Below are 25,560 nucleotides of genomic sequence, written 5' to 3'. Positions count from 1 at the left end.
AATGCTCTGTAGGTAATACAATGCGTTACAAAATACACTCTCACCCGACCGTTCTACGTCTCATACAAAAATTTATTATCATCTCATAGTTTCTTCAATCAACGTATCTTTCCGATCCCGTGTCAGCGTTTTCTGTGTATACAATAGGTTGTACTGAAAGTATTATTGCCGTTCCATTGTAAATTTGTTGTCGCAATAAAGACGGGGACGATCTGTCGGACGAGGCGACGTCTCCGAGCGGCGGCGCCATGGCGGCGCAGCTGAACAACATACGGCTCAAGCTGGAGGAGAAGAGACGGAGAATAGAACAGGAGAAGAGGAGGATGGAGGTGGCCGTCAACAGGCAGCGACAGCAGCTCGGACAACAGGCCTTCCTACAGGCTGTGACCAGGGTGAGTCAGAGGAGGGGGAAGGGGGGTGTGGGTGATGTATGGGAGGTGTCCGTGTTTGTGTCAGTATATGTTTGGTCTTATAACATGTACACTATTGATAGCGTTTAAAGAACTCGACTTGTGTGTCCGGTGCCGTAGTTGTAGTATGAAGTGTGTTGTAGCTGAGACGGCGTTGTAGTTTATCCTTATTTTAAAACGTCTCGTACTCTCGATAAGTTTGAGACCCGGGGGTGGTCCACATCTGAGCTGAGGGCACACTGACCCTCGTTATGAATGTTGTGATGTTGTGGTGGCGGGCGTACTATATGTTTTTCTATTTCATTAGGATACGTTTTTGCAATACCAGTTGGCCTCCCTGGTGAGTGCCGTTTATGGAAATATTATTTAGTTCTAGATTTTTTTAATATATTTTTTTTTGCAGTAAATACATTAAAAAAAATTTACTCAAATTCACGCTTATACGGCTTTTATTCAGACCTTGCAATCTATCAGCATTCAGTCATAGTGATTTTTACAAATGTCAGTTAGCGTCTTTTAAGTATACAAAATATTTGCTTAAATTATGATTAGTTAGAAGAAGATCATTCGTCAGCCATCAGTAGATTGGAACATTTTTGATACAAAGTTCATGATATTTTTTCGACGTAAACACCAATTTAAGTCGACGTAAATTTCAATCGACATATCCAAATTCCAATCATATGTGAATTACGTCACACGTTATATAGCACTTAAATAATATTACACCTTAAAGCATGTACTCGATAATCTACATACACGATGATATCCTAAGACTATTACGTCATCACTGTGCTGTAGTTCACATCACACTGTATCAGCTATTAAATATTTACATAAGTATTATTTATTATGACAATGTTATATGTCACAAACATCTCATCAAAGTGTAGTCGGAGACGCGTTAATCGAATACAAACAGTATTAGCTTCACGTACACGAACACATTAGTATATCGTACAAGCCACCACACAAGTAACGAGCGCTCCAGTAGCGACACGCATGGTAACGGTGGAGGCGCACGTGTTGCAGGGTAAGGGCGCGCGCACACCGGCCGACGACGCGCCCGCTGACACGCATCAGGTGAGAACTGCTTGTCTTGTATATGTGTAATATTGTCTAATATGCATGTGTGTGTGTGTGTGTCACAAAGCGGGACTATGAAACTATTGGTTAGTAGACTTAAACGTTGGCTTTAGAGTCTGTGGGTTGCACGTCACAGGCGTAGGTTCCGTCAGTCGAGCATGTCCGTGGATAACTTGCATGTACGAAACTGATATATGTATACGTATATCTAATATTAGTTGAACGTGAGCTTCAGAGAGATTTGACGGAACTTCCAATGAAACATTTGAGAAATCGGAAGTAGTTTTTTGTTCCGCTTGCACAAATTTTTTAACCGATTTAAAACTTGGAATTAAACCTAATATACCTCTTTTATTTGACAATAAGTCGTATTCCAAATTGCTCCCTCGACTACATCATGAGGATGAACAGTGCTAGTGTAAACATATCCTTAACCCGTTTTCATTATATATTTTTTGTTAGTATAATACAGTTGACCCTTAATTTCGTTGGTTATTTTTCGTTTACTAAAGGATTATTCCAGGTAACGTAATGTAAAATTTTGTATATATCTTTCTAATATTTTCTAATTCTTAGCCGTAAAAAAATTCTAACAAATAAATGGATCAATGATTTAGAGCTTGACAAGAATTTATCATAACGTAGTTTGTATTCTGACATATTAATGTTGATTTAATACAGTATCCTTATATGAATTCTATACAGGAGATGGTGGTGGACGCCCCCAACCAAACTGTGGACAATGTAGCGTTGGAACAATACCAACAATCGATAGCGAAGTAAGATTTTTAGAATTTTTTTTTTCGCTCCTTAACTGTTTTATATCATTTTCATTCAATATTAAATCCCGATCTAAATTTTGGAATAAAAGAATTTCTTTTTTTTTATCCTATTTTTCCTACTCCCTTGATGTGGAAAGAAACGGCGCGAAAAAGCCAGTGACTAATATTTACAGAATGAACTCCAGCCTGCAGGATATACAGAGCGACATTGCGCGCCTCGCCAGCCAGCAAACACAGCTACAACAGCAGCAGCAGCAGCAAGCCCAGCAGCAGCAGCAACAACACCAGCAGCAGCAGCAGCAACAGCAGCAACAACAATTGCAGCAGCAACTACAGCAGCAACAGCAGCAATTACAACAACAACAGCAGCAGCTGTTACAGCAACAGCAACAAGCCAAGCAACTATTTCAACAGCACCAACCGCCGCCGTCCCCATTCCAACAACATATTCAGCAAAACATTCCACAACTGGTAAGCAGAGTTGTTTGCCACATGCCGTGTAACACTCCATAAAGGTGTGGGAAAGCTTTAACCAGCCAGGCTTACACTCTCCTCAAACCCCGAAGTGTTCGTTCACAATCAGTAACGACGCCTCTGTAATATCAACATACTTTTAACTCTAAAACAAACTGCTAAACGTTCCTTGTAAAAGTACAATCTTGATATGCTTAAAATGATCTTAAAGAAAAACTTAATATGTCTTCATAATATAAAATGCAATATTAAAAAAATTCTATCTACAACCACGACACATACATAAGCCTTGCACGCACTGGATTGCAGCACAGCCAATTCAGCTCACAGCACAATGTGTCGCGGACGATCAACAGCTTCGGCTCCACCCCGCACATACCGAGGGACTTCTACCAGTCCAACCAGATGACCAACCAGATGGGAACCCAGTTGGCCAACATGTTGAACAACCAGCTGGGCAACCAGTCGCCGCAGACCTTTCAGTATCAGTTTAGGGATATAGACCAAGAATTCGGAAGACAACAGTTCTATTTGCACGATAGTCCGCCGCCGCCTCAAAGGCGGACGTGGGCGCAGCACGCCCAGATGCAGCAGGAAAATACAGAGCTCAGAGGCTGGCAGGTATGACATAGTCGTTTGATGAGGTGGCTGGCGTCCACTGGCCCTGATCTCCGAGGCGAGTGACTAACATTTTATACACTGATGCATGGGTAACCGACCCATTTCCACAAGTATAATATATGTATTAAATAGAGTTAAATCTGTTGTCATGAATGGCCCGTTTATCTATTTTGCATCAATCCATATTGGATATTCTAAAATTTTCTGATTTTTACATATAAAATTTCAGCTTCATCAGCAGAACAACCAGCAGTCTCAGTATCAGCAGCCTCCGGAGCCGGCGACACGCACTTGGAAGTCTCCCTCGCCTCAGCCGCCACCGGCCGAGCGTACCTGGACCCCACAGGACACGTTCAAGGTGCACTACAACACGGACAGATACCAGAACGGTATCGAAAGGGAGAACAATCACCTCAGCTACACAGTGGCTGGAGGTCAGTTCGTCTCGCAGTCGCCTCCACCTGCGAGCCCACGTCGAGCTCGCACGCCCCAGAGACAAGGCTCGCTGCCTGAGGCGCGACGGACCGAGCCTGTGGCACTGCATCAGCTGCACGCTCACACGACACACTCCACACACACGTCGCCGGGCCCGTGCCCGCTCCGCCGCCCGACGACATGGAGCCGCAGAACATCTCCTTCATCGGTAACGCCGAAGACGATGCGCTCCGCCAGGGCATCAACAGACTGAACATCTCCTCAGGGACACGCACCTACCGTATCCCCTCCCCGACCAGGCCGTCCCTCGGCAAGAACTCCTTCCAGCGACTCGAGCGCGAGGAGCCAGCGAGAAGGGCTTCTACATATCGTTCGACAACGAGCAGCCGAAACGGCCTAAACCCCCGCTGAGAGCGAAACGGGGTTCACCTCGCAAAGAACGGAACGAGTACCCCAGTCCAGAGAGGAGTCCTGAAGAAACGTGGGAGTGAGCGAGTCTCGGAGCGGGTGGAGCGAGGGGAACGTGCTGCGGGCGTCGCCAGCGCGGCCAGTGGAGGAGCGGGAGGAGTCGCTGACGTCATGGCGGGGGAGGCGAGGAGACTGTCCCCAGTACGAGTGCCTAGCGCTGAACCAGCCGCGCTCGTTATAGGAGAAATGAACCGGACCCTGTGAGTATTATTAGGAAAAATACGCGAGTATACTCCAAAACTACATAAGTTAACGTAATAAACTGTTCAAGAATTCTGCGGAGGAGATGGAGCGAAAGAAAGAACGCATCATGCTGCTGTCCCTGCAACGACGGCAGCGGGCGGACGAGGCGCGGGCGAGGGCCGAGGCAGCGGCGGCCGCGAGACGGGCACGAGACGAGGCCGAGGCCGAGAGGAAGGCGGCTCGGAAGGAGGAGCAGGCCCGGCGGAGGGAGGCTATCCTACAGCAGTACAAGCTCAAGAAGGCTATCGAGGAGGCCGAGCGAGAGGTCACTAGAAATCCTATTACTATTTTTAATAATAACAATATATTTTTTATATTTCAACAACGTCACTTGTCATTTCAGGGTAAGGTGCTTGACAAGTCCGACCTGATGGAGGTGATGAAGCATGGCAGCGGCGCGGGCGACGCCGGCCGGGCCGCGGCTGCGCGGCAAGCAAGCGGCACGAGCTCGGCCGAAGACCATACACGTGGACAGCGGAGCGCTCCAGGCCGCTGAGGGCATGCTGGGATCCAAGCAACCGTCCTCAACGAACCTCACTGGTACATACCTCAACTACACCCGGGAAAACAGGCACATAATATAGTCACCCCCTCCAAACATTCACACAAAGACCTGATATCATTTGTGAACAACAGTAACAAGTATACGATGCACCACGTATTTGATAATTGAAATACTCAAACAACCAGAATAAAATCCACAAATGAAAAATTCTACATATTTTTAAATAAGTTACTCGCATGTGTTGTGGCTACTATTATTTTATCTACATGGAGATTGATAAAATTTTCATTTTAGCTATATTTTGTTTTCCAAAGGCAATGCACATTTAATATTTAATATGCAGTTTGCAGTTGAAATTGTGAAAAAAATTTACGAGTATACGACCTCCGAGGGATGCAGTAATTTAAATATATTTTTATTTTATATAATTTATGTTGATTAATAATTTGAACTGCAAATATGTTAAAAAGCAGTGTTTACGTATGACGCTGTAAGCTGAAAGCACTGCATATATTTTGTTTGCGGCTGTATCTCCGCTACTGTGTGCTGTATACGTATACTGTACTGAACGGTGAGGGGCAAAGAACCTTATTGTGTAAGGTTTAAGGCTGAAACTCGTAGCACAGTATACGTGTATCGTGTGTGTGTGCAGGCACTATGAGACGTGACTACTACCGCGGCTCGCAGGACAACCTCGAAAGGGCCATACTATGTATAGAGGTATGTGGCTTGTGATGTCGGTTCCACACTATCGTTTTGACTTTGAATAATTTTATGTAATTATCAACTTCTTCCAATACCTGAGGACCGAGGGTGGAGCCAGTTATATTTTTCGTAATTTTATATAGATTTTTTCCCGATTCTCTGTAAGTTTCGCTTCTTCGCACGTTCGTAATAAGTTGACCGTATAACTCAATACAATACGTGCTTACTAATTTATTACAAAAAAATATATATGTATATATTATAATAACGTGAATCTGCACCTGAAATACGAGTTTTGACGAACAATGGCTTTAATGATTATTTAAATAAACGATTTCACTCACAACAGTAAACGCAGAAACCGCACACCCACCAAGCACCGATTCATTCACAAAGTCTGTGAAGTTTTACTAGTAACGACTCAGTATTGTCTGTTCATTTTATTAATATTTTTTCCAGAGTCTCCTGTAGAGGACCGCGGTGCCATGTCCCCGGCAGCGCCTCCAGCGGTCCCCTCGGTCGCCGCGGCTCTTGCAAGACATCACGAGGTCAGTTCCTCCTCCTCCCCCGCCCCTCCCTCTCCCCTCGTGGGAACCTCCTCCCCCGCCCCGACCCCGCGTGGGCAACTAACACTGACGCGCTTCGCTTCACAATTCCACACGCGTTTCAGTTCCCCTGACATTTTGATCCGCCGGTGGAATTGAATCTGTCAGTAAGTCGTTTGTATGTACCTGCTCCGCGGAACGCATAGAAACGGTTTACTGTCTCGATGATTGCTTTGATTGAGGACACGAAATATGAAGAGATGTGATGATTAAATAATATTGAAGATATTTTTGTCCTCCATATGTTTTGAGTGATTTTTTTATTATAACCTGTGGAACCTTTAATGATATATTTTTTTAACTGAATGGACACGTGTTAGGATGGTCATGTGGCTCGATATCCGATAGTCGGTGAAGCTTCTTTGATTTTATTTCGTAGACGCTTGTACCTTTATTTATCTAGTATGTAATGTTTTATATATGTGTATGATTGCATAGATTGGCTAAATATATTCCGACGCAAAATTACGCTTGATATCATTTATTTCAGCCATATTAGTTAGTTTGCAAACTGACCTGTGACGACAGAGAGAGCTTTCATTAGCTTTTCCCCAATCGATGCCCCCCTCTAGACCTTCCGCGCATTTACCCGAATTGGTTCTTGTATTATAGTACATGACTGAGAGCTGTTACCGAGTTGATCGTGCGATGGACGCGGGTGCCTTGTAGTCCATGCATACATATATTTATATATTCGACGAGTTAATTTTGTTTGCTACATTAACACATCGGAGCCCGCTTGACCGATGCATGTCTCGTACCGCGCGCGTTTCGTTCGTTTCGCATGATGACATACAGGAAACATTTCAGAGCGTGTGAATGATGAACCACAGTCGACTCGTGGAAGGTCTAAATATTCCACTTACCAGAATAACTTTAAGGCGGGGAGGAAATCTAGCTCTCTTATGAACTTGTGCGGTAAGACACTTCAATAAACGCCGATACTGTACAGCCTACTTACGGTAGCCGGTGCTCGCTTATGGCGTTGGGTTATTTTTTTTTTGCGTTGCAGCATCAAGGAGGATGTTTGTCACTTATTTTTTTCTTATCAAAGTGTTGCCATAACAAAATAGTGAAAAATATCCACCTTATGCGAACCTCTGTCTTGTTGCACACCGTTGTTTTGTTTGGGTCCTAGACGTTCTGGTACCTTCGCTATGAGGTTGTGGTTTATTTTATGAGGTAATATTATTTACGTATATGTTTATGTGTTGCATGTTCTATTTATATCTTCCTGGTGTTGGTATGACATCGTTCCATTCATCCAATTTAGGGTAATTTAGTAAACATTTCCTTATAAATTTTTACTGTTCAGTGAAACATTCCATAGAAATATTATGGTTGTGATTTAATATTATTCATTGTTATGACTGCCATTTAAGTCATTTATTATGTAAAAGCAAAATTTAATTAATTTTTTTGGAAAGAAAATTTTACTGTCTTTCCTATATTTCAGCTTAAATCTTACTTATTGGAATATTATCAAATAAAAAGAGTATAGTATAATTTTTTTTAATTATCGAATTGTCATGTATTTGCTTTTTATTGTAGCGCCTCCTTATTTTTTTTGGCGATTTTTTTTTGTATAACGAATGCCTGCTAATGTATTCAGAAGCTTTTCTTAGATGTATGTAATGATAAAATTTGATATTGTGGCTTCGTAATTTTGTTTCAAGTATAGTGAACATTTGATAGCATATAGGTTGTGTTAATTTGCGGCCAAAACAGCAAGCATAGTTAGCAGCCATTTAATCGATATTCTTAGAGTTGAAACATGTTTCCGCTAACTCTCAAACTAATCCTAACGTATGCTAGAATTAGACTAAGAGAATAGTTTAAGTCTAACTGGGTAACTAATATCTGGTCTTCGATTCTGCATAATCTGTTTAATTCTTTGAAAATTAGACTTCTATGAAATGTGGTTAACAACACTGAAGTATTTTCTAAAATTTTCGTTCACTCATTCACTTATAAATAAAAAATTCTTAATATTTTGTTAAAATTACATACATAATATGACGGCTCCATGCCTATGAGTTGAGCAGAGGCTTTTGATTGACGAGCAATAGGCCAATCACAAGCTTTGCATTACAAAATGTAAAGAGATGGATGCACTGAAGTCGCTACATCGTTAACGGTGTGAGTATGCCGGTGTATGTAGACTCGGGTCTCGGTCGTGCTACGCCCCCTCGTCGCGCGGCGTCCCCCGGCGGGCGAGCGCTCGGCTCTCCGGCCTCGGGGCCCGGGTCCCTGCCTGGAGCCCTTCCGGGAGCCATCGGAAGAGGAGGCACCACGACGACGGATCAGACGTGTCCTCCACACACTCCTCCATCATGGACTACTCCGGTCAGTATCGCTATACACGCACATACACACATTCAATATATACTAAGTATAATAATTATTGTTGGGTGTTTCCTTAAAGCGCCCTACCGTGAACGACGTAAAGGTTTTCTTGCTATGTTGTCGGGTTAGTTAGTTAGTGAGGTTCACAGTAGTAGAACACCATCACAGTATGTTAGCGATGTCATGCCAACTACAGGATCGTTTTAAGGCATGGTTTGTTAAGACTTGAGATTATTTTTGTTCTAACAGAGTTCGTCCCGTCTCCGCTTAACATGCGCTTAATCACCGATGTTTTTGTACTAACACCCATCACGGCGCACCATTAATACATGACACCATCGAGGCTGTGCATTGTCCTAGATATAATTTGAAGTATATATTGTTGATTGATTCGTTCAAATATAAAATAATAGACTAGAATAGTTTCCAATCACGACACAGCACTTGTAACGATCACTATTTATAATATAATTCAGGAAAATCTGAATGAATTGATTCAGAACAGATAGTATAAGGTTTTTTGCGGTCCAGGTCCTCGTCTGTACAAACAGCCGGCGACGAAGTCCAACCGCGGTATAATGTTGAACGCGGTTGAGTACTGCGTGTTCCCGGGGGCCGTGAACGCCGAGGCCAAGCGGCGTGTGCTGGAGGAGATCGCTCGCAGTGAGAGCAAACACTTCCTGGTGCTGTTCCGGGACGCTGGCTGCCAGTCAGGGCGCTCTACAGCTACTGCCCCGACACCGACACCGTCGCCAAGTTGTACGGCACGGGACCCAAACACGTCAACGATAGAATGTTCGACAAGTTCTTCAAGTTAGTATTGTATAGTGACTGTACGACCCACGTGATGGCGAATATCAGTATGGACACATTATGAAATATGACACAAGTATATGGAAAACAATTTTTTATTGATATTGTCATTCAAATTGATTTTGTTTACGTAATTTTCCAGGTATAATTCGGGCAGTAAATGCTTTCTCAAGTTCACACGAAGCACCTGACCGTCACCATAGATGCCTTCACGATACACAACTCCCTGTGGCAGGGAAAGAAGGTCCAGTTGCCGAGCAAGAAGGACATGGCGCTCGTCATCTAGGGCTGCGTCTCATCGTTAACAATACACGTTATCTAGTCGCCGGCTGTAGTCGAGTCAAGCCTTACAGACTCCCGGCTTAAAACGCCTCGCTGGAACGTCGAGACGCTGTATTGAACTCAGCGAGTTTCTCGTGCCGGGAATCGTTTTAATAATTTCTTTTTTTTTATATATATCGTGGTTGTAAGCTGCATTTACTTAGTCTTAATGCACACAGATTAAAAATGTCGAAGCCGGTTTTAATCTATGACAGTAAGACGGTCCTGTGAATGCAGTCGTCGTTCAGAAACGTCGCACTGAATGTTGATAGTTTGTTACTTGCGACGATTTTGCAACGATCCGATGGTCGAGGTCTGTGTGACGGAGAGGAGGGGCGGAAACTCGAATCCGATAGGTGATGGCGCGCCTCGACCTGACTGGAATGTTCTAGATATATATATATTTTGGCTTTAAGGCGTCCTTTATCGATTTTAACGTGTTTTAGCGTAATCATTGCTTAAGTAAATTTGGCTTTAATAAACGTATCTTTATGCGGACTCATTCTAGTTAGGTCGCGGCCGCGGCGGCCCGCGTGTCGTGGTCCGAAACGCGTTTCAATTTTGTTATCGATCAGAAGTGTGTGTAGCGCCTAATGCCGAAAGTCTCAAATATTATTATTACCGACTAATTATGTGATATCAGCTGATTAATAACCAAAATATCTTAGTGTTTTTTTGTTATGCCTTTTGAGATTTTTCAGAGACTTTCGTTGGTAGTTGTCGTCGCTGAAAATTAATTTTGCTCGTCAGTAGCCAATCGCGTGTGCCGCATCACACACACCGTTGTATAGCGTCCTGTATGCAACTATTTTTATATTCTGTAATCCAAATGATTTCCTCTCATTGTGTGGCAAACTATCGTTTTATTTCATTGTTACATTGTGTTTTGTCTTGGGATGATTGTGATTATTTTAATTCTTATCTCGATGTACACTCGTGTGTGTGGTGACGCTACATAGTATGAATGCGTGTAGCCGGATGCGTCGGGATCAGTGTTCGCAGTGTATGCCATATGTATTAGTGAGATGGTCGTTACGTTCCAAGTGTCTCAAACGGAAACTATTTTGTTCCAGGTTCAATATCGCCCCCTCCCCCTCCTCCCCCCACCACTCTCGCATCTCTCACTCAATATTTCGAAGTCGGCGCTCTTCATTCACTGCCATTTTATTAATACTCAAACATGCAGTTTTATATGAATATTGCTTTAGCCGTCGGATAGTTGTAAGCGAGGCGGGGATCGTCACTGTATTCTTTCTTACCTCGACGGACGAGTTCAGATAAGAAAGACTGTTGTTTACATGTAATAGCCAAACATGCAATTCTGTCAGCGATGAGAGGTGGAGGGGGGACGTGGTGGGGGGAGGGCTCGTATGTAGTAAGGAATAACAAATTCACAAACTAATCTCTGCTTACACGTAATATTTAACTTGTTAGTGATTATTTCAATTGACTGGAGATATGATTAAGATGATTATGTCTGATTGACCTTCATTTACGTTGAATCGAAACCAATTTTTACTGCTTGTATAGCTCTAAGAGGACAAGGCGCACTCTACGCGGTTATCGTACTGCCTTATTCTGTAAATAATTGTTTTCGTTTTTGTATACAGCTATTTATTAAAACGATGTTAAACTGAAATTTATGTATATCATTCGATTGTTCAATGATTGGGTCATCAATTATGTACTACCGATAGCGTATGGTATGCAAATATATTGTATTATAAAAAGCATAACGAAATAATATTGAATTTCATATTATGTGTTCGTTTTATTCCACCCATACATTCAATATACCTTAAAAATAAATACAAGTCATCTATTTTGTTAACTCCTAGACTATATTATAGATCGTTATTATTGGTGTGGAAACGGAGAGAATGAATTAAAGAAAAACAGTATATAAGGAAACTTATTCAGGCCAAGCGAGCGCTTTAATTTGATATACCGTGCGGCCACTCCCACAATGGCCCAATATCCCCTAATACATTTATTATAATATCAAGTCCGTAAAGTGCGATCCGGAATGACGTCACACACCAAACCTTACGTCATAACCGATTGAGGATGTTACAAAATGGATATAAAACATTGCAAGTAACATTAATAAATTAATATAAACGGAATAGAGTGGGTTCGTGAAATAAAATTAAAAATAAAACTGAATTTTTAATCACATTAACACATTATTCTTAAAACAATAAATTGTTCACAGACTCGAGCCGTCGAGTAACTGAAATAATATTAATCATAAATAAAAACGAACCAACGCACAGCGAGCGGTAGCGACTAACGGTCGGCAGACATCAGGTGTACCGAGAGAAAGGCGGCTAAATAGTGTGTCTTAGAATTAATATTCACTTATATATGTATTAGGAATTTGAGCTGCGGATGATTCAATAGAATTTTTTTTTTCAATCAATATCAATATGAATAATTTCAATAATAAAATTAAATGAGGACGGGGATGAGTTATTGCAAAATCCCGAGATCCGAATTACCATTAAAATACTAATCAATAATACTTAATTGTACTTAGCGTGTGAGTCAACAGTAACTATAACACAAGCCGTCGGTAAAATTATAAATTATGACGATTTTTAATTAAAAATAAAACATTCTAAATTGAACGGCGCTGACAGTGAGCGCGGGAAGGTGTCGCCCTTAGCGAGGACCTAAAACATAGTGACATTCAGTCGAGTCCAACATTCACAAGGAAATAAACGTAACGATAAGTTACTCTGACGAAAAACGTCCCCTCGGATACAGGGGGTAATATGTTACACAAATCACAGTAGCAAAATACAAGTTGGCATCGCGACAACACACGGAGAGTTGGAGTGTGTGAGGATGTGTGAACGAAAACCTCAGAACGGTTCGTATGTAGTGACGAGGCGCACTTGTGGTAGGCGCATCACAGTACGGGTAGCCTGGAGACTGGTGATGAGAGAGAGAGGAATGTCAACCCGTGTCAGACGATAGTGAAGTAGTGAGTGACGGGAGCGGGCGGCGGAGTCTTCTGCAGGTGGAGCTGGTGAACCACTGCGTTGGGGCTCGGCGGCACCTGCTGATTATAGGAGGTAATGAATATGTATATATTACAAGGCAAGTGTGTAGATCTGTTCTGGTATGTGCTCGTTAGATCTCAGATAGTGTCATAGATATGTGCAGTCTGTATGTAGTACACTAGCAAGTCAAACAGCCTCACGTCTTGGTTGTCGTATCCGTTGATCTCCACCGGTATCGTCTGGCCGTCTTGTGTTATCACCTGCAAACAATAAATTATATCGTTCTAAATATGATTCACTACAGACATGACACCGAGTGTTCCTAACGTCTTAATATAGTACATTGATATCTCAACAGATGTTTAAGAGGAATTTTTCACTTGTGTATCATGAATAATATATATATATATATATATATATATATATATATATATATATATATATAATATTATATGTTCCTATATATATATAGGAACATAAGAGGGTAGGAGACGAACGAACTGCATATAACAGCTGTCAGAAGAAATCAGCCGTCAGGACTCTTTCGTTCGTACCGCGTTGGTGCGGTAGAATAATCGACAGTAGATTTTCGGAGTGTGTTTAAATCTTTTTTTGTTTCACAATAAATTTAAATCGATAAAGTTGAAAGTTATTAATTAAAATTGTTTTTAAGTCTCGTGTAAACTTAATAAATTAATAGTGAAATTTTATCAAATATTATGTTAAAAAAGTCAATTCTGATCTTGCTTCCGAGAATATAAATATATGTATATATAGTTTGCTCCACCGACCTGCAGCGACTTGCCGTCCACGGAGGTGATAGCCAGCTTGGTTCCGTCAGCCATGGTGAAGTGTAGTGGGTTACCGCGCTCGTCCGTCACCTGGAGAAAAGTCTACGTCAAACAACTAAAGCTACAAAATTGATTAATATTTCCCATATCCATGAACATGCTCATGTTGAAAGGCATATGCCGTCATTAAAACAGGCTGCTGATAAGTATAACAATAATTTCAACAGATCTAAGATCTGTGACGTAATATCACTGTGCCACATCTCACGGGTATGCTCTGCCCGCCGACCACTACAGGACTCGTTTCTATTTCCTCAATTTCTTCAATCTCCATCTGGTTTTCGATCTTAATTTGCTCGTCGTCCAGGCCGAGTTCCTCGTGTTCCAGCTCCAGGTGTTCGTCTATTTCCAGCTGCTCGTGTTCCACCACCTGCTGTTCGGCCGTCTCCAGCTGTAACTGCTGTAGTTGTTGCGACACCAGCAGCGACGGTCGTGTATAAAGCTCGCAGGTCGTCAGTACTTTGTTCTGTTCTATATCAGCAGTCTAAAAATATATTACAATCACCAATGTATACAGTAACTTTAATTTTCTATAGTAAAATCTGTTTGCATTAGCTTGTTCCATATAATTTTAGCAGCGTTCTCCTGATAGGTAACCCTTGTAATATATCACCTGCACCTGTTCTGGGTCTAATATATGGAAGGCGGTGGACTCGGAGTCTTCGGTGTCGTAGGCCACGTATATGACCCTCTCCTCGGTGTTGTCGTCGGACAGCTTGGGATCTTCCAGCTGCACCGGCTGATGGTTCTTGTCGTTTACCAATAAACTTATTTGTTTTGTGACCTGTGACATATTTAATCAATTTTACCTTGATTTTATATTTCATCACGCTCAAGGTAAATCAACTATACAAAATACGTAAAGCTCCGTGTACGTCTTCGTTCACCTTTTGTCGCGCCAACCGCCGCGTCGTGCAGTCATCGCGCCGGACGTGCGCCGCCCACACGCTGCGGGACGACATGCTGGAAAAATACACAAAAATAATAGGAATAAGTTGACGGATTCCTAACATTTGAACAGCAATTCTCATTCCGTTAGTAGTCGATTATATATATTTCTTTTATAACTTCTACTTTATACCAGGGATCCCAATACTAGGTGTCACAGAAACTAATTGTATCCTATAGCTGTATCCTGTAAGCGTAGGACAATCCTCAGGACTATTGAATACTAATTTCAAGTTTGCTACACAAATATTAGTATTGGTATGTTTTCATTGACCGACGTCTTTATCCGTCATCGTTCATTAACCGGGTTCTATGGAAATACGACGAATTTTTATTTGATAATCTATATATTAGACCGACCGTTTCCCGCATTTCCCACAGCAGTGTGTTCGTTCGGCGTGTCTCCTGGCGTGCAGGCGGTGCTGGGACGAGGTTGTGAATCTTCGAGGACACAGCGCACACTGATACGGCTTCTCTCCAGTGTGGATGCGTTCGTGTTCCGAGAGGTTCCCTTTCTGACTGAAGCTCTTACCGCACACGCCACAAGTAAACGGTTTGACCCCTACAGATACATTATATTATATATATGGTCTTATTACACAAAAAAAGAAATTAAAAATTCAGTATTAATTTTTTTATCAAAGAAAATTAATTAAAATTGAAGTTATTTAAACTACAATAATAGATTAGTGACCTGTGTGCCATCTCATGTGCAGCGTGAGGCTGGTCTTGTGTGCGAATTTATGTTTGCAAATTTCACACGAGAATTTCTTAACGCCGGAGTGCAGCAGCTGGTGGTTGAGGAGATTGGCTTTCGTCTTGAACGTGGCGTTACACACCTGGAGTTACAAGATGCATCAGAATTTACTATTTATTGTAAATAAATGTTCTAAATAGATATATATATATTTAGGTAACACACATTTAATTTGAACGCACCCGAAGACGTTTAAGCGATGACATTTGTTCTCTTCAGTTTCACGCGGGAAAGGTTTTGTGAGTGAGCGAGGTTGAGGTGTTTTGGTCTAAGATAATAATTAATAAAAACTCTTTAAGACAAGGCTGTGCCAGTTTAGGTTTTATTTGCTATTTGGAGGTAGCGGTTGTATTTGTATTTATGAGACACCTATGTTTTTAATGATTTTGTTTGTTATAGGATTCTGACAAAATATAATGTTAAATAATCTAATGTCGGCGCAACGACATTTAAAACCATTATGAGGGATAGTTGTTTGATAAGTAATTCCGCTTTAGAGGGTAGAGGGGACGTAAACAATGTCATGGCGTTAGTAATTTCTTTAGCAGAATTATTTGTTCTATATATGATTGTGTGATTTGTGTTCAAGAAGAAAAATGTTAATTCGTATCGTTATTTGTAATATGTGAAGATTAGTTATTCTGTAAGTCATAGTAAAAAAAATAATTAAACAGTAACCATTTTGTTATCAATATTATTCAATAATTAATTACGAAAACTTACGTAATGATTATTGATTATTTGATTCACTAAGATTATTCATCCTAACTTATTTAAAATTAAAAGAGTGAACGTAATGACGCCACAACAAGCATTTATATTCGGAGACGGTGGCGGCGGAGACGGCGGTGCGGGAGCTCTCCCGGAGGGAGCTTATTAAATTACTAAGCGTGAGTCGTTGGAAATAACTAGTGCAAGTAAGTGAGAGTGATTTATTTATGATAACGGATAAGCCGACTGTTGGAAGTGGAGTTAGTGAGCATTACGGCAGCATTGCTAACGTCACAGCTCTTGATACTCAACTTGAACATGGTGCTTCGACATATATGTATATATATATTATATATTCATGGTCAATTTGTTTTTAATTAGAAAATTACGCTATATATAGAACCTAAAAATCAGGACTCGAAATCATTGAATGTCAATAGCCGTTATTCACCTTACACGAGAAGGGCCTGGCCTGCGAGTGTACCAGCTGGTGTCGTTGCAGCAGTTGCTTGTGTCGGAACTGTTTGCCGCACGCGCCGCACACGTAGCGCTGGTCCGCGTGCTCCGCCTGCTTGTGATACACCACCGACGACGGGTGGTTCAACACCTGGAACACAAATACCGGCTCATACAGACTAGCGAGAACAGGTTTATACTCAAACATTACCGTCAGCAGGATGCTGTGTTGAGATTTATTAGACGTATTAAATATTTAGAAATACACGAACCACAGCGTTGGCAAAATTTAACAGATAGTAAACCGTAATATTATCTGTTAACATATTGAATCTATCTTGAGACGTCTGTGCGTCCCACTTCTCTTGTGTATCTTTCTACTCTGAACGATGCTTTTCCTGTAAATTTTAGTTCTCCAATAAACAAATTATATCAGTTTTACTACGACAGAGCACTTTTTATTCCGCTATACATAGGTAATAGTGGGTAACATGTAGCTGACGATCAAAACACCAAAACACAAATAAAACTGCATGCGTCGTTCGAACATACTGCACATTGTACACGTCGCAGAAACGAAACGTCTCTGTATATAGAATACACGGACAAACCCTGCTATTTAACTGTGCAGTCTGTACTCTAAGGTATTACAGGATAGTAGGAACAGCACCTTCCCGCAGAGATCGCAGGCGTAGCCCGCGGAGGGCCTCGCCCTGCGGTGAGCTTGTCGGTGTACGGCCAGCGAGCGGGGGTACGCAAACCGCGCGCCGCACTCCGGGCACACGTACGACTTTTCGCCGAGATGTACCGCCTGCACACACACACACACACTTAATGTACACTAATCGCGGGGGACAATCGCGTACGGATAAAGTAACATATAACCAGTGTCGCCGCTGACTCCGGGAACGAACGCCAAGCCGAACCAGGAGACTCCTGACACCACACGAGCTATGGAATGGGATTGCTGTCCTGACATCGGGGCAATCATGTAGTCTTAATTAGGTTGTAAGTTTTAATATGTAATTCTTATTATAATACACTTAAGTAAGTTTCGTAGTCTTCCTGGAACCCCCGGTCGCCACTCTGCACTACACTATCTCTATATAATTAACTAATAATAATGTTTATGTCTGTTTTACTTTCCAATAGTGTATAAAGCCTCCATACTTGAGTCACGATGCTGCTGAATGGTAGAGGAACATATAATGGACGGGCTTAAAATTATGTGTTTTTATATTAACTGTCTATTTCTAACGTTGACCCACAGGGGGCGCGGGTGTCGGGTTACCTTTATGTGCAGCGACTTGCTCTGCCGGGTGCCAAACAGTTTATCGCAGTGGTTGCACTTAATCTTGACCTTCTCCTTCTTGCTGTCCTGTACTTCCTCACGAATTCCGTCAGCTGTCTCTGTAAATCATCATTTAAATGTCTCATAGCCGTTTAGTTTACTTCATTACACATGTGTTCAGTATGAGTCCCTCACCGCACTCATCTTGCAGAGGGTCATTCTCCTCTCTCTCTTGTTCGTTTTTCACCATCTCAGTCTTGACATGGTCATCACACTTCAGCGGGTCGAGATCACTCAAATCAGGTAATGCTTGAGGTATTTGTATATCTCCTTTGACAACATCCTCTACAGCCTCGGGTATCAATTCGATCAAAGGCGTTTCATTCTTTTCGGACTAAAGAAATATAAAATATTATTCATAATTTTAAAACAGGGGTTCCCAAACTTAAATTTTATTTATTAGAAAGGAGTATTTTTTAGCAACCCCATCTTTTCTCTTACTAAACTTATATAACTCATCCTAGCTGAATTAAATGAAATTACAAATCACTCCCAAATTTGTAATTTCATTAATCACTATACAACACCCCCATTTTACTTTCTGGATCTCTTTAGGCCTGCACAGCTCACAGGTGCACTGACTTTTATAAGTGCTGTATAAAAAGACTACCATTTAAATGATTCGGTCACCTCTTTCTGAGACTCGACTTCGTTTCTACAGGGCACCACCGTCCGCCCGCTGTGACCGCTTGTGTTCTGATGTTCGGAGAACAGTAGCTTAGTAGTGAATGTTTGACCGCAGTCACACTTGTAAAGAACAGGTCCGTGCTGAGCGATGTGGGACATGTAGCGACCAGTCGCAGCAAACTCCAGCCCACATATGGCGCATTCCTCGCGGGTTTGACGCGTGCGACCTCGATAACACAAAAAAATTATCTGTACTTATTGTACTCACGTCTAAATAGTAACCATTTTACTAATCATATAGTATAATCTACCTTTAGGTCTACCCCTTCCCTTGCCCTTCACCACCACAACAAGCTCTCCGGACGCCTCCAAATGCCCTATAACCTGTGGTTCCTTGTTCACTGGTAATTTATTTTCCTGTGTCGTATCAGCCTTTGTGTTGTGGTCGCTCTCATTGCCATCTATGACGCCTTCTTCAATGAATATTCTTTCCAGCTCCTTGCCCTGGAAATCATACAATCACAGCTATTAATATATTATGTAATCAACTTGATTGGATGTAATATAGTGTTAGAGTGTTGTCTTGTTTATATGTGGGAGTAATATAATTAAAACTACACTTGCATCTGTCGCTGAGAAGCTTCATTAAAATAAACAAGCAATAGTTATCTGCTACTGTGAAATGGTTTCAATAATCCTTAGGAATACCATGTCATGTACATATACAAAGCTTGCTGTTACAGTAGAACATGCTTTGGTAAAACATTTAGTCATATCATATTCTACTTATATCACAAGTAATATTGATATGAAGGGAAAAGAATCTTAAATATTTCCTGCATACCTGAACGGCTTCCTTGAACCTGGTAGGTGTTTTTCTCCTCCTCTTCCCTGAACGTTCGTCATCATCTTTCTCCGTCTTATCCTCGATTTCTACTGTTTTGGGAGTTTCCTGGGCGATCTCCTCGGCAGTCTTCTGTTTCTTTGGTGGACGGCCTCTTTTTCTCTTTGGTTTATCAAGCCCGCTGACCTGCAGTGATATTGGATGCTCAACTTGATACACCCCATTGCTTGTATTTACTGAAATATAAGACTCTCATTGAATCCATAAAGTATAGTGTATCCATTAATATAATGTCCAAAATGATACAACTACAGTTGTGTATATATAATTAAGTGAAAACATGGTTTATGGTCTTTGTAAATAAATTGTGATAGATTTCATTTCCCTTACTTTCGTAAATGATTTTTTCTGATATAACTTCCGGAGTTCCTTTATTGGAATTATTAAGAACAGTCTTTTTGTATTCCTTCTCTCGTTGGTAAAGTTCACGCAAAATTTTCTGTAAATGTTTTAATACCTTTGTCAAATCAAGTCGAAACGAAAAATTTGAGTGTCTTGTGTCTCAAAGAATAGTCTTTTTAAATCCAAACTATGAAAGTTTTACACATTTTTAAAAATACTAAAAACACTACACAACATTCTGCACATTGAAAGAACAATACAAGTATTCTGAAAAAAATATTCAATGTAGTACGCCTGAATATAATTACAAAATAACGCAATTCGTAAGTTTACGATCTTAAATGATTTCAATACGAAAGCTCTCCATAAATTTTAATAAAATTTTACTGACTTGACCATTTATAATTAGATTTAAAAATTCAACTGTTGCTTCCAATTGAATTGTACATCCAGGGCAAATAGTCCGTGGTAGTTCTCCATCATCAGATACCTGATGTAAATACAAAACAATATCAGTTACTTCAACTAACGAATCAATTACAAAAGATAGAAACTATAAATTTTTTTCTTACTATCTGAACATACTAATAGATCAATAAGAAAACAAAAACATAATGCTTGTTTTGGTTTATATGTAATTGATAACATTACTATTTTTATAAAAATGTCAAATACTGGCGCGAGAAGTTGTGCTATATACTAATAAAACAGGGGATTCCAAATTCAGGCGAAATTTTATAAGAAAACTTAATTTAAAAGACTATTTAATTTGTGATATATCAATTTTTAAAAGGCAAACATTTTATAATACATATGGATGAAGTACAAATAAGAAATATAGAATTAAAAAAATAAAGGAATGAAATGATATATTTAGAAAAAAGTAGTCAGCCATATTGATATAATTTGGAGTCAAAACAACCACAAATTAATTCCAAAGATTTTACCTTTATTGGCAAATAGGTATTAATTATTTCACATAAGCTTTGATTATTTTCTTCACATGAATATAGTAATGTTCCATTATCATTTTCTTCGCCACATAATCTACAAACTGTAGAGTTATAAAGAAACACTTCCATCTTTACATCATATAAAATTGACCACAGGACGCCATCTATATCCGCAATCCATGAATAACATTGGCATTTGACAATTGAAAATAATTTTATTTATAAGAATAATTACAGCCTACAATAATATATTCAAAATTGAATCATAAAATAACTATATCTGGTTATTATGATCCTGTTAATAAAAGAGATATATATTTCAAAATTAAAGTTAAAGTTAATTAAAGTTATGTAGGTAAAAATGTTATTCTTTTGAAGAAAAATAAAAGAACTGCGTAACAAACATTACAGTATTGAAACTGTATTTTTTGTATAATATTTATTTTTAATACATATAGGCATAATGTTTACTTAGAAATTTTATTTGTTATAAATGCAACACAAATAACAATAAAAATGTTGAGCTTATTATAATGGCAACACTATTTCCTTTCTTTCTTTTTACGGCCTTTCCGGTTGAGTTCCTGGGGCTGGGAGCCGTAGTTTCGGTTTTTATTATTTTTAATCGCCCGTAATCCTACAAAATGAGGATCTATAAGGATATTATTACTGGTAATTATGTTTATTATATTAGTATTAGTTTATTTATAAACATATTTCTCATAATTATCATACACCATTGATGTGAATTTGACGTTTGTGGAATGTCTTAGTTTCTTTATATTTTCTTTAATGTTTTTGCCACATCGACATCTGGAATATATTTTAGTGAATATGTTAATTAATTATCTATTTATATTTTTTCAGGTGACGAGATGTTCTCGGACACATACAGAATCAAGCTGGTTGATGAAGTAATTTACGAAGTCACCGGTAAACTGGAGTCAAGAACAGAGGGCGATATCAAACTTGATGGTTTCAATCCTTCAGCTGAAGAAGCCGACGAGGGCACAGACTCGGCGGTCGTTAGCGGTGTAGACATTGTCCTGAACCACAGGCTTGTGGAGACTTATGCCTTTGGTGACAAAAAGTCTTACACCCTGTACCTTAAAGACTACATGAAAAAGTGAGTGAAGTGTTTTATGGCGTGGCAATTTTGCTTGTTTAGTGCATAACAATTTTTGCTTTACGATGATTCAACAGAAAGGTATTTCGTGGAACATATTGTTACTAGTGCCTTGGCCAGTTATTTGTTCAATATCGATCTAGTTAATTAAGATGTCTATTAATAATACACATAATAGATTATTATTCCTTTTCTGGATCTTAACTAAAGTTATTCTGCCATATGAATAAGCACATGCTTTTAATTGTTTACCAATTTCTTATCTATTAGATGACATTGACCTTATCAATGTCTGTCATTACAACATTTTCCATCATTCTAATGTCATGGGTTGGTTTTCTTTTCTTAAAGTAAAATGGTAGAGTAGCATATCTACTGTGTGTGTGGCATTCCACATTGTTAAACATTCCATATAATTTATGATTTAGTTTAGAAATTTGTTTGGACATGTCTTATACAACATCTGCAAGTAAATTAAGACAATTTTACTACTTAACTGCTTGAATATTGGGTTATGACGTATTCTAGTAGAATTATAATTTGGTTACTTTAAGAAAATCTATAATATCTTTCATTATTCAATATGCTATCTCGTCTTTAGAGATTACTTGTATAATTGCATTAAAATAAGTCTAGGTGATGTTGTAACACAGTGTTTGTAATGTAACCTTTGAGAGTACTTTTTTCTGTGTTGTCTTCATATAAAGCATGGTTAATAGATTTTATAACAGTAAAGTAAGCCCCTAAAATAATGGGAAAATTTTGTGCTAAGTCAACTTATTAATTTTCTTTGTTTTCATTAATAATCTAGACTAAAACTTTAAGCAATTTGTGTTTAATATGACCAGATAGCATCATCTAATACCAGAGCTTGATAAATATATCGGGCTAAGGAGCTATTGATGCTAGAACAAAAAGCTTTTATGAAAGGATATTCATTCATATAATGTTTGTTCATGAAAGGGAGCTGATATTATTACTGCCGAGTCAAGAAAATAATATTACAATACTTCAATTGAAATTCTCACTTTTTAGCATGCATACTTTCTGTACAATCTGAATGTTATGACTAAAATTAGTGTTTGTGTCTCTATTCCAGATTAGTGGCAAAATTAGAAGAAAAATCCCCCGACCAAGTAGATGTTTTTAAGACTAATATGAACAAAGTTATGAAAGACATTCTCAGTAGGTTTAAGGATCTACAGTTTTTCACGGGAGAGTCTATGGATTGTGACGGCATGGTCGCCATGCTGGAATACCGTGACATTGATGGCGTCTCCACCCCCATCATGATGTTCTTCAAGCACGGCCTCGAGGAGGAGAAGTTCTAATTCCATAAGTGATACTTTTGACAAGTCCAGAGCCTAATTACTTTTTTTATTTATTTACACCAATCATGTCCGCTCAGCAGTTAACCAAACCGGCTTCGGCTACTCCCCATCAAAGGCTGAACTTTTGTAAAGAATAAATGTTGCATATTATTAAAATAAATAATTTAATGAACAACTGAACTTAATGTCTTTTATTTTTCTTAATGTTTTGTATTTTATTATACCTTTGTTTTAGTCAAAAAACCGTATGCAATTTTGTAGCAATTTTTCTTTCTAGTTCATTAATTATCTTAGTAAAATTAGGTTGTAGAATATTTTATTTTCATCACGCAGATTGTGGCTTCTTTAAATGTGTTGATTTCATTATGAGTACGAAGTTACAAAGTATGGAACTATAAAGATTTTATCTTGCACTACACAAAGCTTAAGATTTTCAACAGATGGCGCTGTTTACATTATAAAAAAATTTAACTACATTCTAGTAAATATTAAGAAATCTGTTATAGTAACTTCTCAATATAAATATATAAGGAAATAATAATACTGAGATATAATTCATACAGCTCTAAGACAAATATTAATTAATAATTCAAAAGTTGAGAAAAATGCACACCTTTTTAAAACAATATTTACAATTGTTTTAAGAACTAGTTCGTCCAAGTTTTTGAAATTAATTATTTTTTGTTTCGTATCAATATCCGGAATCCATTTTGAATACTTCTTGAGTCAAGCAACCATCTTTCTGCCTTTTGCCAGCAAATATCGTCTACCTCTCTGTGTAGGTGGCGCTACTTTCTTCACGGTATCAATTATATAAAACACAGCTCGCGAAAATTTTTCATTATAGTGTCGTTTTTCGCGCCTTTTACAAGTCGACAAATAGTTAAACGTGAGATTATTCAACGATAGTGTTATTTTATTAAAGTTTTTAAGTGAAACCTCTCTCTGTTTACACAATGGAATCTGAAGGTATTGAAGAAAATTTAAATTCTCGGAAAAGAATGCGCCCATTGTCAATAAGTTCAAGCAATAGTGACAGCGTTTCTTCGAGAAGTTGTTATTCGAGCTCAGAAAAACGAGAACAGAATGAAATACTGTAAGTTATGCTCATTTTGAATTCTTATCTCGACAAGTTGCCTTCTTAACAAATCTTGTAAAGAAAAGCAAGTAAAGACAAATTCAAACCTAGATAGTAATATATCACTTTCAAACTATTAGGTATATTTAAAGCGACCAAATGATGAATCATCAAATCGGGTAACTATATTATCTGAAATTTGTACGACAGTCAAAAATCTGGTTTTTATTATATCAAATGACAAATACCTGCAAAAATTAATTGAGTTACAAAGATTCAGTTACGATGATTGGTACGTTATTCGATTATTATTATTACTACTAAATTTTTCGACGCAGAAAAGAAATATTTAGCTGCCCACGGATTTGTAGAATAGAATTATGTCAATTATGAATTAAAATGATTTGAAGCAGCAATGTTGAAAGTTGATCCCTATTACTATGTATTAGAACGAACCTTTGCTGTATTAACAAACGCTTTACGTAATCAAACAACAGAATTAGGTACATAAAGCGTTGCAGCCTCTTGTGAATTGGGCTAGTGAATCGACAGAATCACTTACTCCAAATGCATTGTTTGATAAAATCTAATTGTTATTTTCAAAAGATCCTAGCTATAGCAGAATAACGGATGATATATTACAAATAGTCTGTGGTAGAAGAGCGGGCTTCATTAATTTGCGAAGGGAATCGCTTCGAAGACAAGTTCCGGAGGAGTTGCATCGTGATGTTATTTATAAAATACCCCCAAGTTGAGAATATTTTTTTAATAGTGAGGGTATTCAAAATTATATTCAGGAAATAGGAACGTTAAATAAATTATTCGAAACATTAAACGGTGAGTCTAAACTTAAACCTGAAAATACAATACATCATACACACAATCCTAATCAAACTAGTCTGTACGATGTTTCAAGAAGTGCCGCAGAACTTCTTGTACTTCATCGGGTCGTGTTCATGATCTCACGTTTATTATCAAAGGTTATTATATGAAGAAGGTGACCTGATCTTTTGGCCAGTCTTTGCTTCTAAATGTGACAATGCTAACCTTTGGCAATCTCTATAGAGATTGAAATCACATGCCATTCATAACTTTAATGCTATATTTTGTGTCAAAAGATTATTGGCTCTTAGGTCAGACCGTCCGCGTCGCGGAGATTTAGATCATCTCTTTATCACACGAAGAGTTGTTGTGAAACCAGCGTCTAGCACGATGATTGGTGGATGGGTCAAGTCACTTAAAAGATGCTGGTATGGAAGCGTCTCCAGGTTGCGTAAGATCAGCCGTGGCTAACTTTAATTTC

At 39.1% G+C, this 25,560-nt stretch overlaps 2 protein-coding genes and 1 pseudogene across 4 annotated transcripts; 2 read left to right on the top strand and 1 right to left on the bottom strand.

Annotated features, from left to right (window-relative positions):
• The first annotated feature begins 182 nt into the window (after positions 1-182).
• On the top strand, positions 183-11,575 carry LOC133319332 (patronin-like; annotated as a pseudogene).
• A 395-nt stretch (positions 11,576-11,970) lies between these two features.
• Positions 11,971-20,897, bottom strand: LOC133318711 (zinc finger protein 37-like). Of its 3 annotated transcripts, none has more exons than XM_061525601.1 (18): positions 20,717-20,897; positions 20,161-20,259; positions 19,758-19,866; positions 19,368-19,603; positions 18,835-19,027; positions 18,527-18,750; positions 18,032-18,230; positions 17,837-17,955; positions 17,216-17,356; positions 16,541-16,696; positions 15,316-15,460; positions 14,982-15,183; positions 14,561-14,636; positions 14,287-14,457; positions 13,882-14,157; positions 13,614-13,703; positions 13,023-13,082; positions 11,971-12,878 (listed from the first exon to the last, which is right to left on the bottom strand). In XM_061525601.1, the coding sequence occupies exons 1-18, from the start codon at positions 20,849-20,851 to the stop codon at positions 12,786-12,788; spliced, it is 2,724 nt and encodes a 907-aa protein (XP_061381585.1). In that variant the 5' UTR covers positions 20,852-20,897; the 3' UTR covers positions 11,971-12,785. The 3 variants fall into 3 exon arrangements, with proteins under 3 accessions (XP_061381585.1, XP_061381529.1, XP_061381625.1); XM_061525545.1 differs by having other exon boundaries at positions 11,971-12,881; positions 20,717-20,896; XM_061525641.1 differs by having other exon boundaries at positions 11,971-12,881; positions 14,293-14,457; positions 20,717-20,896.
• Positions 20,898-21,238: 341 nt separating this feature from the next.
• LOC116779669 (translationally-controlled tumor protein homolog) lies at positions 21,239-23,359 on the top strand. The gene is made up of 3 exons (XM_032674063.2): positions 21,239-21,394; positions 21,590-21,848; positions 22,948-23,359. Exons 1-3 carry the CDS (start codon positions 21,367-21,369, stop codon positions 23,177-23,179), a joined length of 519 nt encoding a protein of 172 aa, XP_032529954.1. The 5' UTR covers positions 21,239-21,366; the 3' UTR covers positions 23,180-23,359.
• Positions 23,360-25,560: the final 2,201 nt, after the last annotated feature.

Source organism: Danaus plexippus, chromosome 2 (genome assembly GCF_018135715.1).
Source record: "Danaus plexippus chromosome 2, MEX_DaPlex, whole genome shotgun sequence".
NCBI classification, from domain to species: domain Eukaryota; kingdom Metazoa; phylum Arthropoda; class Insecta; order Lepidoptera; family Nymphalidae; genus Danaus; species Danaus plexippus.
Note: the sequence above shows the minus strand (reverse complement) of the source record. Positions and strands in the feature narration are given on the sequence as shown.